Source organism: Schistocerca gregaria, chromosome 6 (assembly GCF_023897955.1).
Source record: "Schistocerca gregaria isolate iqSchGreg1 chromosome 6, iqSchGreg1.2, whole genome shotgun sequence".
NCBI classification, from domain to species: domain Eukaryota; kingdom Metazoa; phylum Arthropoda; class Insecta; order Orthoptera; family Acrididae; genus Schistocerca; species Schistocerca gregaria.
This window is the reverse complement of record NC_064925.1, coordinates 319,642,647-319,658,072: the sequence shown is the minus strand read 5'-3', so window position 1 is coordinate 319,658,072 and position 15,426 is coordinate 319,642,647. Positions and strand designations below refer to the sequence as shown.

Sequence of the window (15,426 nt, the reverse complement as noted above, 5' to 3'; positions counted from 1 at the left end):
TTCCTTGACATTTGACACCACCCCACATTGACATTTAATGAAAAAAATATGAGCTTACGGAGTATCAGAGCTGACCTGCGATTGGATTCAACACTTCGCTCTTAACAGAACTAAATCAACAGAGGTATAGGTAATATCCGGAGTACCAGAGGGAAGAGTGATAGGACTGTTGCTGCTCACAGTATATATAAATGATCTAGTAGAAATCTTCCGATGCTCTTTAAGGATATTTGTAGACGATGCAGTTGTTCATACCAAACTAGCAATGCCAGATTTGCACACCGACCTGCAGAGAATTGATGAATGGTGCACTCTAGCAGACGACCCTGAACATAAATAAATGTAACATATTGCGCATACATAGGAAAAGAAATCCACTACTGTACAGCTACACTATTGATGACAAACAGCTGGAGGCAGTGTCTGCCACAAAATATCTAGGCGCAACTATCCAGTGGACCTTAAGTGGAATGACCATATAAAACAGATAGTGGGAAAAGCAGACATAAGACTCGGATTCATCAAAAATATCTTAAGGAAATGTAACTTATCCACAAAAGAAGTGGCTTATAAGGTGCTTGTTCGCCCAATTCTTGAGTATTGTTCATCTAGCTGGGAGCCGTATCAAATAGGACTGATACAGGAGTTAGAGAAGATCCAATTAAGAGCGGCATCTTTCACCACGGGATCGTTTAGCTGGTAAGAGAGTTGGTGCATCAAGGAGAGAGTTACTATTGAAATTTTGGGACAGCACTTTTCAGGAGGAGTCAGACAACATATTACTTCCCCCTACATACATCTCGCGTATTGACCACGAGGAGAAAATTCAAGAAATTAGAGCCAATACAGAGGCTTACTGGCAATCATTCCTCCGACGCACTATTCACGAGTGTAACAGAGTTGGAGGGATCAGATAGTGGTACCAAAAGTACTGTTAAATCATAGTCCTTGAAAGGCAAGACTCCAAGTTCTGATCACATACACTTCTTTTTAATCTGTCAGGAAAGTACACAGTCCTTGAAAGGCAAGAATCACGGTTCAAGTCCTAATTGTGAGCACCTTTCTAATCTGTCAGGAAAGCACATGATTATTAAAAACTACTGCATCTACTGGTAGGTAGAAACACCTACAATGTGGATGGTTTTCTGCAGATAATGGACTGTAAGAAGACAGAGTAGCTTGGAGAGCAGGATATTACTTCCCATCAACAAGAAATGGAAACACTTACTTCCCATTTCGACAAAGGCTTCAATAACCATAGGGGTTTTGTCAAAACTGAAGGAGTGATATCAACACGAAACCATGATGTTTAATGCCAGCACTACCATTCATCTGAACAAAAGTTGGAAAAATTACAGCTTTTGAACTTCTGCAGGTACCTGTTGTTTGTCAGTTGCTCCACCCCACTGCAACTGCCTCATGCCCAAGTGCAAAGTACTGTAAGGCAGAGTGACAACCACAACGTTCCTATTCATGTACCACTTATGGCGAGAGAAGAGGGAGGGGGAGGTGGACTCTTCTGTCCAATGTTTTTCTAAATCTTGTTCAAGAACATGTTACTCCATGCAAAAAAAAAGGAAAGTAATATGAGTATGTAACATGTCGACCTCATGCACATAAACAGTCAATATTTTTATCAGTATTCTCACGGTGATTTTCTACAGCTACGTATATGCCTCAAAATCAAAATGAATAAATCTAAGCATATGATGACTTAGTATGAAATGTAGTTAATGATTTTCATTTTACAATTTAATCATGTAAATCATATTGAAGAACAGTACATCTCATGTAAATGTACTTAACTTTAACAATGTCAGTTTTAAAATCCAAAGAAAATAATGGACAGCAGTGATGTTAATAATTAAATACCATTACACTACTTATGAAATAGCATACTCTTTTATTTCATTCATCTACACTGCATCTGAGAAACATAATATAAAAGATATCTCTGACAGCAGCTGTAGGTTAGAAACCACACACTCTGACACAGTGAAAAAAGCATGTTACCAATGTTGGCAACCCTCTTATTCATTCCACTGTACATTACTTCATACTCAGACATTAAGCTGCTGCAGTGGGACAAAGCAAGTGACAATTGATGCATGCACAGTTGTACATTCAGAATTATGACTCAAATTTTCACTCAATATTGATTTCTAGGGGTGAAATCTTGCATGTGGGCTTTCCTCCCCTTAAACTACGAAGTCAAGTTCATGATGTTTCCTTGCAAGTTGCCCTTGCAGAAACTGAATAAAGAATGTTCATATAAGCACATTATTTCATTCATTGCTGACTAAACATGGTTATTACAAATCTCTAAGACATAGTCAACAGCTGTTATGTTCTGCAACCACTTGTATTTACAAGTGTCTCTTAGGAAACACTGCAAGTAGTTACAAAACTCACATTTGGCACTTGAACAAGGACCTCGCGTAGTGCACTCGGACGAACTTGCAAGAAGGCAGCAGCAAAATCATCTTTCACTGGCTGTGAAGCACCGCGACGAGCAGCTGATAGCACTGCATGTGATACTAGGGATGCCAGGTCTGCCGGCACAAACCCATGGGCAGCTGCTGCTGCATCACTCAGCACGTCATGGGTGACATCTGGTAGCAGGCGGCCCAGAATATCCAAACGTGCAGCTGGGCTTGGCACTCCTACTTCAATCTCACGTTCTAACCTAAGGTGCAACAAGTTGAATGAATTAATCATGCAGTTAAAACAGAAACATTCGTAACAAAGATCAAGTAATGTTCCCTTAAGTAGCTTGTCATTTTGTTTTCAACTTCACATCATAATTACAACAAATATTACCAACAAACATAAAAAACACAAATGAAGGCAGAATTTAATATTCTGTTAACATTGTTATCATTAAAGGTGGCACTTTGCCTTAGTTGAGTAGGTATGGGGGAGAGTGTCAGCCCATATAAATAGAACCGTCCTAACATGCACCTCAAATGAAGTAACCAAGCAATAGAAAACATAAATCATAATGTGTAGATGGAGATTTGAAACACACTCCTCTCCAATACAAGTCCAGTGTCACATCAGTGACACAAATGTTCAATATATCACTCTTTTTTTTATTCTATATTTCTGTGTCAGGTCACACAAGTGACATCATTATTGGTCTTCTCTCATTACCAGGCTGTCATCAAATGATTTGTATAAGTTACTACGTAACTCACCAATTGGAGAGGCCCACAGAGATGCTCACAATGTAATTGTGGTTACTGTGTTTCCCTAATGCCAGTACACCTAGTCTGCAAATGGTTCAAATGGCTCTAAGAACTAGGGTACTTAACATCTGAGGTTATCAGTCCCCTAGACTTAGAACTACTTAAACCTAACTAACCTAAGGACATCCCATACATCCATGCGCACAGCAGGATTCAAACCTATAGCAGCAGCACAGTTCTGGACTGAAGTGCCTAGAATCACTCGGGCGTGCCTAGACTGCATAAATATTATTCTACAATAGAAATTTACAGGTCAGACCAACCTACTCAAAGGGTTTTTTATGTTATAGAAAAATACTGTTTCTCTCTCACTTACATTCAGTGGTGTTTTATTGCTGACAGATTTATAACAAGAAATATTTTACAGCTCATCTTCCATTTCATTGTAATTATGGACAAAGCAGTTAGGAAATTCAACAGTAATAAATGCTGATAGTTTTCTAAAGTAAGAAATGTGTAGATGCTCTGTTAAGCAGTAGTTTCTATTGCAACAATCTACAAAATCATAACATGATGGTGCATTCTCTGTGACATTACCAACTACTTAACTGTATTCCATTTTTTTTCTTGCATTGCAAGTAAGTGCATGCTCATTGTGCCCATTCTATTCATCTCATTTAATGAGACCAAGGATGCATGTTTCTCTTACATATGCCATAGGGGACAGCATTTCACAGAATTCGAGGTAATAGATCCCATTCTGCAACAGGCCATTTTTTGTTCTGGAGGTTACCACCCATAGGTAGGCCATATGATGTTGTCAATCATACTTAAAACTACTACACACAGAAATGCCATGTAGTGCCACTCACGTTTCAGTTCCACCAGTGCTTTAAACAACCAGGACAATCTTATCAGTGTGGGTGGTCAACCTGCATAGACACAGCTGCAGATCCACGAGTCTGGGGTGCAAGGAGTGTTACATTTGCTCATTAAATAGAGACACGGTAGTGACATCCACTCCCGACAAGGAAGCATTATGCCTGTTGCAATAGCAGAAAAATTAGAGGCCACACTGTAAGTGCGTCAACAAATGCCACTAATCCTAGAGTAGTAGCAAAAAATTCTTAAGTAGAAAATATACTGAGATTAGATACCTTCATGGCTGTTAGCTTTTTCATTCCAGAAAGTTACAATTTAATATCTGATGACGCCCAGTTCCAAGCATTAGATGGCTAGTCTAAGTAGATTACAGTACTATTCAGTCAAGCGACTAAACATGATTAAGCCAATGGAAGCACCAAAAATTCCATCTCCCATAAAAGTAACTGTAAAAGGACAGCAAATTACATGCTCAAGGGCTAAAAGAACCCATTTTGTTGAGTCTGTAGGTAACACCTGAAATAGCAATGAAGAAAAGAGATGAATGGCATTCCTATCAGTGAGATGATTTTAAAATAACTCAGCACTCAGGTGGTAATGAACATTAATCCCATACCACTCAGAAAAGTTGCTATCTAACAGGCAGCCAATGACATTTTTCAAATACCTGACTTAGCTAATACATATCTACAGTTTCAACTTGACACAGAAATGCATAAAATCACCAACACACCTTTAGAGCTGTACAAATATTAGGTGACTGCTACCTGGTGGAGTGAGCTCTTCAGCAGTAGAACAATAGATGGAATAACAGACACAAGCCTTTCCTCCTTGTGCAAGCTACTTGGAGATGTAATAGTAACCGGCACTACCAAGGAACAACATTAACAGCTGATAACCTCGCTGCTGACTGCCCATAAGCTCCAACAGCATTTACAAAAATCGTACCAACTCTTCAAAATGTTGCAGGTTACTGGATTGCAAAGCAACATACAAAACTTTTAGTTCTTTTAGAAAGAAGTAGAATACTTGGAACACATCTTTGGCAATAAAGAAATTCACTCGACAGAACACCATTTATCAGCAATGGCTGACTCACAAATTCCTCATAACCAAATGATCTCCAATCATTCCTTGGACAAACAAAGTACTACATAGTATTCATGCCTAACATCTGCAGCGATCACACACCCATTCACCTAAATTAATAAGAAAGGTGTTTCAGAACACTTGCTGATTATATGCAAATTGACATGTTGTTGTTGTTGTTGTTGTTGTTGGTGGTGGTGGTGGTGGTGGTGTCTTCAGTCCAGAGACTGGTTTGATGCAGCTCTCCATGCTACTCTATCCTGAGCAGGCTTCTTCATCTCCCAGTACCTACAGCAACCTACATCCTTCTGAATCCGTTTAGTGTATTCATCTCTTGGTCTCCTTCTACGATTTTTACCCTCCACACTGCCCTCCAATACTGAATTGGTGATCCCTTGATGCCTCAGAATATGCCCTACCAACCAATCCCTTCTTCTAATCAAGCTCTGCCACAAATTTCTCTTCTCTCCAGCAATTGACATATGGTAAATTAAATTAGCTACTATGCTTGGTAGCCAATCTAACCATTTCTTTACTGAACATTAAATTAATACTAGCAACAGACATTTCCCAATACAGCATCAGAACCATCCTCACACAAGTGCTGAAGACATTAGTGATATTCCATGCAATAAAGAAGTTCAACACTCATGGAAATTCCTGGATGGAGCAATATGTAAAACAATGTAGCAGACCAAAGTGTGGAGCACAAAGACACGTCACCAGAAACAGCATTCACACAAGCTTTTGAGCCCTTCTCTTTTTTTAGCAAAAGTACACAAATTCACACACACACACACACACACACACACACACACACACAGAGACAGACACCCAACACACATTCCCATGGCCACAGGTGTGTATTCAATCACTAGAAAAGAAGCAAGAAATCAAAAACTAGTGTGGACACTGTTTCGTGTTACATGGTTCTGAGCTCCATACGTCAATCTACTACAGGTGAGTGGTTGCCTTTCCCTTATTTTAGAACAAAGAAGTTCCTTGCAGAGCTTTAAGAAAAATATTTTCATTTAGCCACAGATCACAAATCCCTTATTGTGATATTTGAGTCTCATTACAGGCTTCTGGAAAATATAGCCCAATGCTTGCAATATTTCATACAGTAATAAGAATCATTTCTGCCCAACTAGCCAGCACCCAGATGCTCATGCATGTGATGCATTAAATCAACTGTAGATTTGGTGATTTTGCCAGATAGTGGAAATACATCTGGTCCTGTTGCACCTGGACTGCTCATTGTGGAGCTCACATCACTGAGTTCTCTCTCTCTCTCTCTCTCTCTCTCTCTCTCTCTCTCTCTCTCTTGCTTTCTTTTTCTCCTGTGTTATTGTGGAGCTTAATATCCACTTTGGATGATGCTGAAACATGTGCATCCAGTTGGTTTTTTTCTAAATCATAATAGGGAGCTAGAAATCATTATATAAATTCCTAGCTAATACTATCAGTACACAACCTATATCCAGGATGCCACAATAACTGCAGGTCCATACAATCTTCATGAAAGCTAGCTTACACTTGTGTTCACATGGGCAAATATCAACACGAGTTCATCCTTCTCATCAAGACAAATGCTACCAATACAAACAGAAGTGTTATCCTAATAGTCACAGAATGTGAAGAATATCGCATAATCATTCTCCAGTCCTTTAGAATCAAATACAATATTTGTAGTGGTTATAAAGAGTTCACTAGGAGAGGTCACACATGAAACAGTGTGTATGTCACCAGATTTACTAGCTAGTCACAAAATCAACAAATATACTGAAAATCTAGCTCAAGCATCAAACATCAAACAGGAACCCTCACCCCCGTCAAGTATCCACAGTCATGGAAAAGAAAACATGTGGATTTCATTGGATCATTCCTCGTCACGAGATGTAGCTGGTGGTTGTGGACACTCTCAAGCTATTCACACACAATTAATATGCATTATACAGTTGGTAAAACCATATTCAGGACACCAGCTGAAATAGTGGTTAGTGACATACTAGTCATGGACAAAGATCCACAATTTACATCTCATGAATTTGTGACACAAATGGCAGCTCACATTCTGTGCACTGTTTCCACAGTGGAGGCAGAGTTAAACTGTGATTTGTAGTACTACAGGACTGAAAACCCAACTGGATGCACATGTTTCAGCATCATCCAAAGTGGATATCAAGCTCCACAATAACACAGGAGAAAAAGAGAGAGAGAGAGAGAGAGAGAGAGAGAGAGAGAGAGAGAGAGAGAGAGAGCTCAGTGATGTGAGTTCCACAGTGAGCAGTCCAGGTGCAACAGGACCAGATGTATTTCCACTATCTGGCAAAATCACCAAATCTATCACCACCAAAACGTCAGCTGTGGCGGCCACACTGCACGATCTGACCACTATCCCATGCCATGACTGCGAACATCGACATTGTCTATTATTTGATGAGCACCACTGGGTCCAACAGTGTACCACCACTGTAAGATGACAGCATAATTATCTGCTCGGTCAAGGATAACCTGCCAGAGGACGCGAAACCTCCAGTTACAGCATCTGTCCTTCTGTGCTGCCCTAAGAACACATCTGAAGGATTTGGTCCCTCGCACCACTTCCGGGGAGGACGGATCTGGTGCCCCAAGTAGGTAATCAAAATTTCAGACTGCCTGCTCTAAATAATGATGACAAGACTGTGGTGTCACCGCCACACACCACACTTGCTAGGTGGTAACCTTTAAATCGGCCGCAGTCCAGTAGTATACGTCGGACCCGCATGTCGCCACTATCAATGATTGCAGACCGAGCACCACCACACAGCAGGTCTAGAGAGACTTCCTAGCACTCGCCCCACTTGTACAGCCGACTTTGCTAGCGATGGTTCACTGACTTCTATGTTCTCATTTGCCGAGACGATAGTTAGCATAGCCTTCAGCTATGTTATTTGGTATGACCTAGCAAGGCGCCATTATCAGTTACTATTGATATGGTGAACTATGTACCATCAAAACCAATGTTCGTCATTAATGGATTAAAGTTAAGTATTCCACCAGCTACGTCCGTTTTTCTAAATTCTAATTTCCTTGTCCTGTTCCAGACCTCACGCCAACCTGCGTGAGCTAAAATGCGTGCCTTTCGGCCTCCTCTAGTAACACGGTGTTGGCTCTCCTGCCAACCACAACAAAGACACATAAGAAATCACCACACTTAAACAGATGTTCCACGACAGGCATCATATCATTTGGTGGGTGTAGTGGATTTCGACTAAAGGCATTTAAGGGCAAGTAACCACAGATGAATTCTTTTCACATTACTGTTGCATAGTGCTACTTTCTGATTATTCATACAGTGACTCCTACATCACTTGCATAATGGGCTTTGCACTACGTAGAGGTCCAGCATGTGAACTCTACCAATTAGCATTAACTTGATGTTCTCTATTATGAGGTAACTGCTGTGTGTGTTCCTGTTTTTCATGTGTTTGTATTTTGTTTAAAAGACTGAGTCTCAGTCAGGATATGAAAAGTGATACGTGTATAACTTTTTGGAACAGCAGTTAATGGATACATTTTTACTGGTACTCACTAATTATTAAAAATTGTGTTTAATCGATACTGGAAAGTTCTGGATGGAATACAAAAACATGGAAGGAGTAACGGTGATTACTCGCTTTATAGTTAAGGCAATGAGTGGTAGAGTGGTATATAAACAATGCTGAATTCATAGTTAAGCTTTTGGACACTGTGCTTCCCCTGCTGCCTCTCCCTCTCCTAGTCATAATCATTTCTGTACCCAGCTTGAAAGCTAAAATGTAGACTTAGCCTATATTTTACTTTCAGATTTCAAGTTCAATCATGTTTACATGCTTGTCAGCTGTTCAACATCTCAATTGTGCTATTTTGTTTTTCTAATATAAGAATAGCATAATCCGATTTGAGAGTCCAGTTTAAAAATTATTATTTAAACAGCAGTGTTAATGGGGTGCAGTGGAGGTGGTTATATGCTTGCACTGTTACCAAAATCAATGAATATGAACACTTGTTCATTTAGATCACTATGATATTTTTCTGATTGTTTTCTGTAGGTCCAATCATGAAAGAGAACCGTCATGAATGTAGTATAAGCCAAAGTACAAATTAACACAGAGAAGCAGCTGTTAAAACTAAATCTGTACACTGTAATGACAATTAACTGCCATTGCTCTGCTATACACTATTTGTGCATGCATAATCTAAAAGTTATGCAGTAAATTGACTGGGATGCTGTTACTCTGAAAAGAGCTGGCACTTCATCAATGAAATTACATAGATGCTGTTTCTTTTCATTGATCTCTTAGTATTTTCATGTCCACATAGTTATTCATCAAAGAATAATAGTTCTCTGAATGTAGAAGGTGCAGAGGCTAGTATACAATGGAAACTGTTACTTGTCATACAGCTTATAGAAAACAATGACCCTGAATCTAAATAATCAGATTAATTCTACAATGTGTGACTAATGAGATGTAGTCTTAATTTTTATTTCAATTGTTATAAATTCATATTTACCTATTAGTTCATCTTAATTGTCTGATGGGAGCATGTTGAAGACCTTTGCATCTAAATAGAGAGCCCCACCCTGAACACAAGACATGAGCACAAACTCTACATGTGAATTATTTTGTATCTTTTATTCTGGCTGCAAAAATAAAGCTTAAAATTGACTCTTATTTAAAGGGACAACATTAAGAAATAAATGTATAGAGTAGTTAGAATTCATAGCACAGTGCAGCATAACTGCTGTTGTGGTATAGTCTTCCCATTCCTGAATATTTTGCAGTGGGATGTGTAAAATGTCAGGCAACATTAAGTGAATTTTTCACAACAGACACAGAAGAAAGCAGCCTTCTCAAGAATTTACACTCTGTATAAAAAGGAACTGTACCTCCCTGGGCGACGAAGTGTGGGATCAAGATCATCGGGATGTCGAGTGGTAGCCAGTACGATGACCCTACTTGCAGCAGAATGCAGGCTGTCAAGTAACAAGCACAGTGACGCTGATCCTGGTCCCCGCTTACGGCAAGTAACATCCACATCATCAATTATAGCAACATGTTGTCCTTGGGCAGATGAAAGAGCCGACAGCTTAGCTTTGGCATCTGATGTCAGCTCAGAGCTGTGTAAGTAAGTAACAGATGCACCACTGGAATTTGCAATTGCTCTTGCTATAAATGATTTTCCTGCACCTGGTGGACCATGCAGCAAAACTCCTCGTGTAGGTCGCAAACCTAACCAACAAAAAAGTAAGAATATCATCTAAATAAGATACAAAAAAGATTAACTGTATTAAAAGTAAAAGTCACTTGTCACTTCTAGCTTCTAAACTGTCAGCTCCTTCCTCAGGGCGGAAAGAGGTATTTATTGGGGAAGACTGGAAAGAAGTGTAAGGACACTCAGAACGAATTTTGTCACCCATACTGTCAATTTTGACGCTGATGTGAAATATGTCTTATAACTAATACTCACTTTTAACTGTGTAGAAGAGTCGTATATCAAAACAGTCTTGAAGTAACACAATATAATACATATTACTCGGCAAAGCAAAGTAAAGACAAAGCAGAGGAAAGGCCTGGCAATAGTGGGAATTGGGTACAGTCAAATTCCAGTTCAGAGTAGTGTGCAGCAACCTGACTGTGGCAACTTGCTGTCAATAAAACTGAATTTCTTAGCAACGTGAAGGAGAAAACACAGTGCAGAAGAAAAAGGTGATGGAACATGCAACTGAAATGTTAAAGCTGAATTCTAATGAGCCAATGGTGTGTAAATTACAGCAGAAGGAAAATGATGGTGAGACGAGTGGAAGTGAAGTAGTTACCTCAAATAATACAAAAAAGCAAAGTGCATGCAATAAATATGCCACTGAAGATATGATACATGTGATATTAGGCAGCTATTTCTGAATCATTAGAAGATAATAACTTCACGAAACCTTGACAGTTTATGACACACAGAATTAGCAAATAAATTCTGACAAGGGGAGGGCATGGGATCATAGATAGGAATTGAAGAACAGAATGAATGATGGGTGTGGTTTAAGGTAGGTAGGTTGGTTGGTTGGTTGGGGAGAAGAGGTGTGGTTTAAGGCACCAGCTCCTACATCACCATAAATCCATTCACCCCAGTAGGTCTTCATTAAGGAGGTGTTGTCCTCAGAAAGCAGACAAGATGAATTTATTTACCATGCATAAAATGGTCTTGGTTTGCATAACAGGGCAATAGCCTACTGTGTACATGGACAATAACTCACTTCATCACTTTGGTTATGAAATAGATGGCAACAAGGTAGAATACACCTGATATCCTGTTTAATATGCACCAGGCACATGCAAATTTATTTACTGTGTTATGATTTATATTTTTCAAAAAATTGGTAACATAAACTGTTCTTGTACCATGAACATTCTATGAAGGACACTCTGCTACAGTGGCATTATTGTTCCATAGACTTGAGTGGAAGATTATGTCATTAACATTCTCCAAAACTCAAACTTCCTAGCAAATTAAAAATGTGTGATAGACTATGACTTGAACTTGGGACTTTAACTTTTATGGGGAAATGCTCTACTGGGCTATCCAAGCAGCATTCATTACCTACACCTTCACTTCAGCCAGTACCTGTCTCCTAATCTGCAATCTTCACTTGCCCAAGAAAGCCAAATGTCCAGGTTTCAGACACAGTCCGACGCACAGTTTTAATCAGCCAAGAAGCATATTAGCACGCATTCTACTACAAAGTGAAAATTCATTCTCAAAAAATCATGTAGGCTGTGGCTAAGACATTTCTCCACAATGTTCTTTCTTCCAGGAGTGCTAGTCCGGCATGGTATACAGGAGAATTTCTGTATGTTTGGAAAGGAGGAAGGGAGGTACTGGTAAAAGTGAAGGTGTAGGCTGTGAGTGGTGGTTGGATCACCCAGTACAGCACTTACCCACAAAAGTCATAGTCCCAGATTTGAGTCACAGTCTGGCACATGCTTTTAATCTGCTAGAAAGTGTCAAATAATGTACATTCTACTGCAGAGTGAAAATTCATTCAAAATCTGCAATACTGGTTTTTCTACATTAATTTTGCAGCCATAAGTCAGAGCTCAGATGGAAACCCAGTTCTAAGCAAAGAAGGGAAAGCAGAAAGGTGGAAGGAGTATATAGAGGGTCTATACAAGGGCGATGTACTTCAGGACAATATTATGGAAATGGAAGAGGATGTAGATGAAGATGAAAGGGGAGATAGGATACTGCGTGAAGAGTTTGACAGAGCACTGAAAGACCTGAGTCGAAACAAGGCCCCCGGAGTAGACAACATTCCATTGGAACTACTGACGGCCTTGGGAGAGCCAGTCTTGACAAAACTGTACCATCCGGTGAGCAAGATGTATGAAACATGCAAAATACCCTCAGACTTCAAGAAGAATATAATAATTCCAATCCGAAAGAAAGCAGGTGTTGACAAGTGTGAAAATTACCGAACTATCAGTTTAATAAGTCACAGCTACAAAATACTTACGCGAATTCTTTACAGACGAATGGAAAAACTGGTAGAAGCCAACCTTGGCGAAGATCAGTTTGGATCCGCAGAAATGTTGGAACACGTGAGGCAACATTGACCCGGCGACTTACCTTAGAAAATAGATTAAGAAAAAGCAACCCTACATTTCTAGCATTTGTAGATTCAGAGAAAGCTTTTGACAATGTTGACTGGAAAACTATCTTTCAAATTCTAAATGTGGCAGGGGTAAAATACAGGGAGCGAAAGGCTATTTACAATTTGTACAGAAACCAGATGGCAGTTATAAGAGTCAAGGGACATGAACGGAAAGCAGTGGTTGGGAAGGGAGTGAGACAGGGTTGTAGTATCTCCCCGATGTTATTCAATCTGTATATTGAGCAAGCTGTGAAGGAAACAAAAGAAAAATTCGGAGTAGGTATTAAAATCCATGGAGAAGAAATAAAAACTTTGAGGTTCGCCGATGACATTGTAATTCTGTCAGAGACAGCAAAGGACTTGGAAGAGCAGTTGAATGGAATGGACAGTGTCTTGAGAGGAGTATATAAGATGAACATCATAAAAAGCAAAACGGGGATAATGGAATGTAGTCGTATTAAGTTGGGTGATGCTGAGGGAATTAGATTAGGAAATGAGACACTTAAAGTAGTAAAGGAGTTTTGCTATTTGGGTAGCAAAATAACTGATGATGGTCGAAGTAGAGAGGATATAAAATGTAGACTGGCAATGGCAAGGAAAGTGTTTCTGAAGAAAAGAAATTTGTTAACATCGAGTATAGATTTAAGTGTCAGGAAGTCATTTCTGAAAGTATTTGTATGGAGTGTAGCCATGTATGGAAGTGAGACATGGACGATAAATAGTTTACACAAGAAGAGAATAGAAGCTTTTGAAATGTGGTGCTACAGAAGAATGCTGAAGATTAGATGGGTAGATCACATAACTAATGAGGAGGTATTGAATAGAATTGGGGAGAAGAGGAGTTTGTGGCACAACTTGACTAGAAGAAGGGATCGGTTGGTAGGACATGTTCTGAAGCATCAAGGGATCACCAATTTAGTACTGGAGGGCAGCGTGGAAGGTAAAAATCGTAGAGGGCGACCAAGAGATGAATACACTAAGCAGATTCAGAAGGATGTAGGTTGCAGTAGGTACTGGGAGATGAAGAAGCTTGCACAGGATAGAGTAGCATGGAGAGCTGCATCAAACCAGTCTCGGGACTGAAGACCACAACAACAACAACAACAACAACAACAAGTCAGTCTCTAACCTACATTCAATGATCTCCTTCCTTGTTCCTGTTCATATAAACCAATGCATTTCAATGCCAAAAAAATAAAAATAAAATTATCTCACGGCCTGCATTAAACTCAAGACTTCAAGCACAGTGTCTGATACCACAAACACTGAGCTACTTCACCACGCCAAAAACTGGTTTTATTTTAATGGATAATAAATAAATTGATCTGGTCCACTTTCTGAGGGAACATCTCTCCCACAAAGGTCCACTAGGGTGAACAGCTGTAGGATGAGATAACTGGCACCTTAAGATATATCATCATTCAGTCGGTTCATCGATCCCAAACCCTGAACCACATCTTCCTTGTTCGAAAAAATTGGCATATATCTGTAATTTGTTTGTAAAAGGTGCCAAATATATGAGTTATCATGTGTGAATGAGATGATAGAGTTTCAATAATGACATGTAGTGATTGAGAGCTCCACTTGTAAGAACACCAGAGGGTATCCCGTTAACCACACCCCCACCTGTTTTTCAGCTGTAATCAAAACAATGCTGCCACCACAGACAGTTCTTCATTTCACTTTGCTAGGTAATTGCTATGCCCTCTCCCCCATATCTTTTTCTTTTTTTTTTAATTGTTGTTGTGTTTGAATCTGTCTAGTACATACAGACAGGCCACTAGCTCAGTTCAGAGATGCAAGAAGAAACTGATAATACCCTATTACGAAGAAGCCATCCAAGTATCCACTCGCAGTGCTTTGGAAAAACAATAGAAAACCTAAATTAGGATGATGGCATGGCAATTAGCAGTCTGCTCCTCCAACAAACTAATCCAGTGTCTTTACTACTATATCACCTCAGTTTATTCAATGTTCTACTTTCATTTTACAGGAACCCCTACTTCTTATTTTAATGTATTTTTTCATATAGTTTAGGATCAAAGCTAACAACTCACCGACACACACACACACACACACACACACACACACACACACACACGAGTGCGCGCACACACACACTTGTATGCCAGCTGAATAAATAATGGTGGCACAATGTAGCTGTAGAGGTGTGAGGTGTGAGGTGTGAGGTGTGTGTGTGTGTGTGTGTGTGTGTGTGTGTGTGTGTGTGTGTGTCCTGTCAATAACTCAGCACCTCTACTACTCAGCTAGTTGTTACCTTTACTCCTAAATTATTTATATTCTGCTAAAAATTTCCATACTACTCCAAATAGTTTCATCTTTTTAATATTCTGAACTTCATTCTACAATATGTTCTTCTTTTTAAATTGTAATTTACCTTTTGTAAGGTACTATATACAATTACTAACTGCAAGTACTTATGTCTTCATTCATTTCTTTTAAGTGGGGAATGGATGAGAATGAAATGCGTAAGTTAACTTTCAAACCTGGAAACTGAGCCACATATTTTTCATCCAAACATCACTGTCTTGCCAAATTAATTGCTATTACATTTATTACACAGCTAAATAAGCTACT

General features: G+C 39.4%; 1 protein-coding gene across 5 annotated transcripts in view; it reads right to left on the bottom strand.

Annotated features, from left to right (window-relative positions):
- The window catches only part of LOC126278344 (ATPase family protein 2 homolog), a 169,145-nt gene that overhangs the window by 113,340 nt on the left and 40,379 nt on the right, over positions 1–15,426 (bottom strand). For all 5 annotated transcript variants that reach the window (XM_049978380.1, XM_049978379.1, XM_049978384.1 and 2 more), the window contains exons 5-6: positions 10,072–10,414; positions 2,413–2,686 (exon numbers count right to left, since the gene is read on the bottom strand). In XM_049978380.1, the coding sequence (XP_049834337.1) occupies positions 2,413–2,686; positions 10,072–10,414 (617 nt within the window). The remainder of the gene's footprint in view (positions 1–2,412; positions 2,687–10,071; positions 10,415–15,426) is intronic.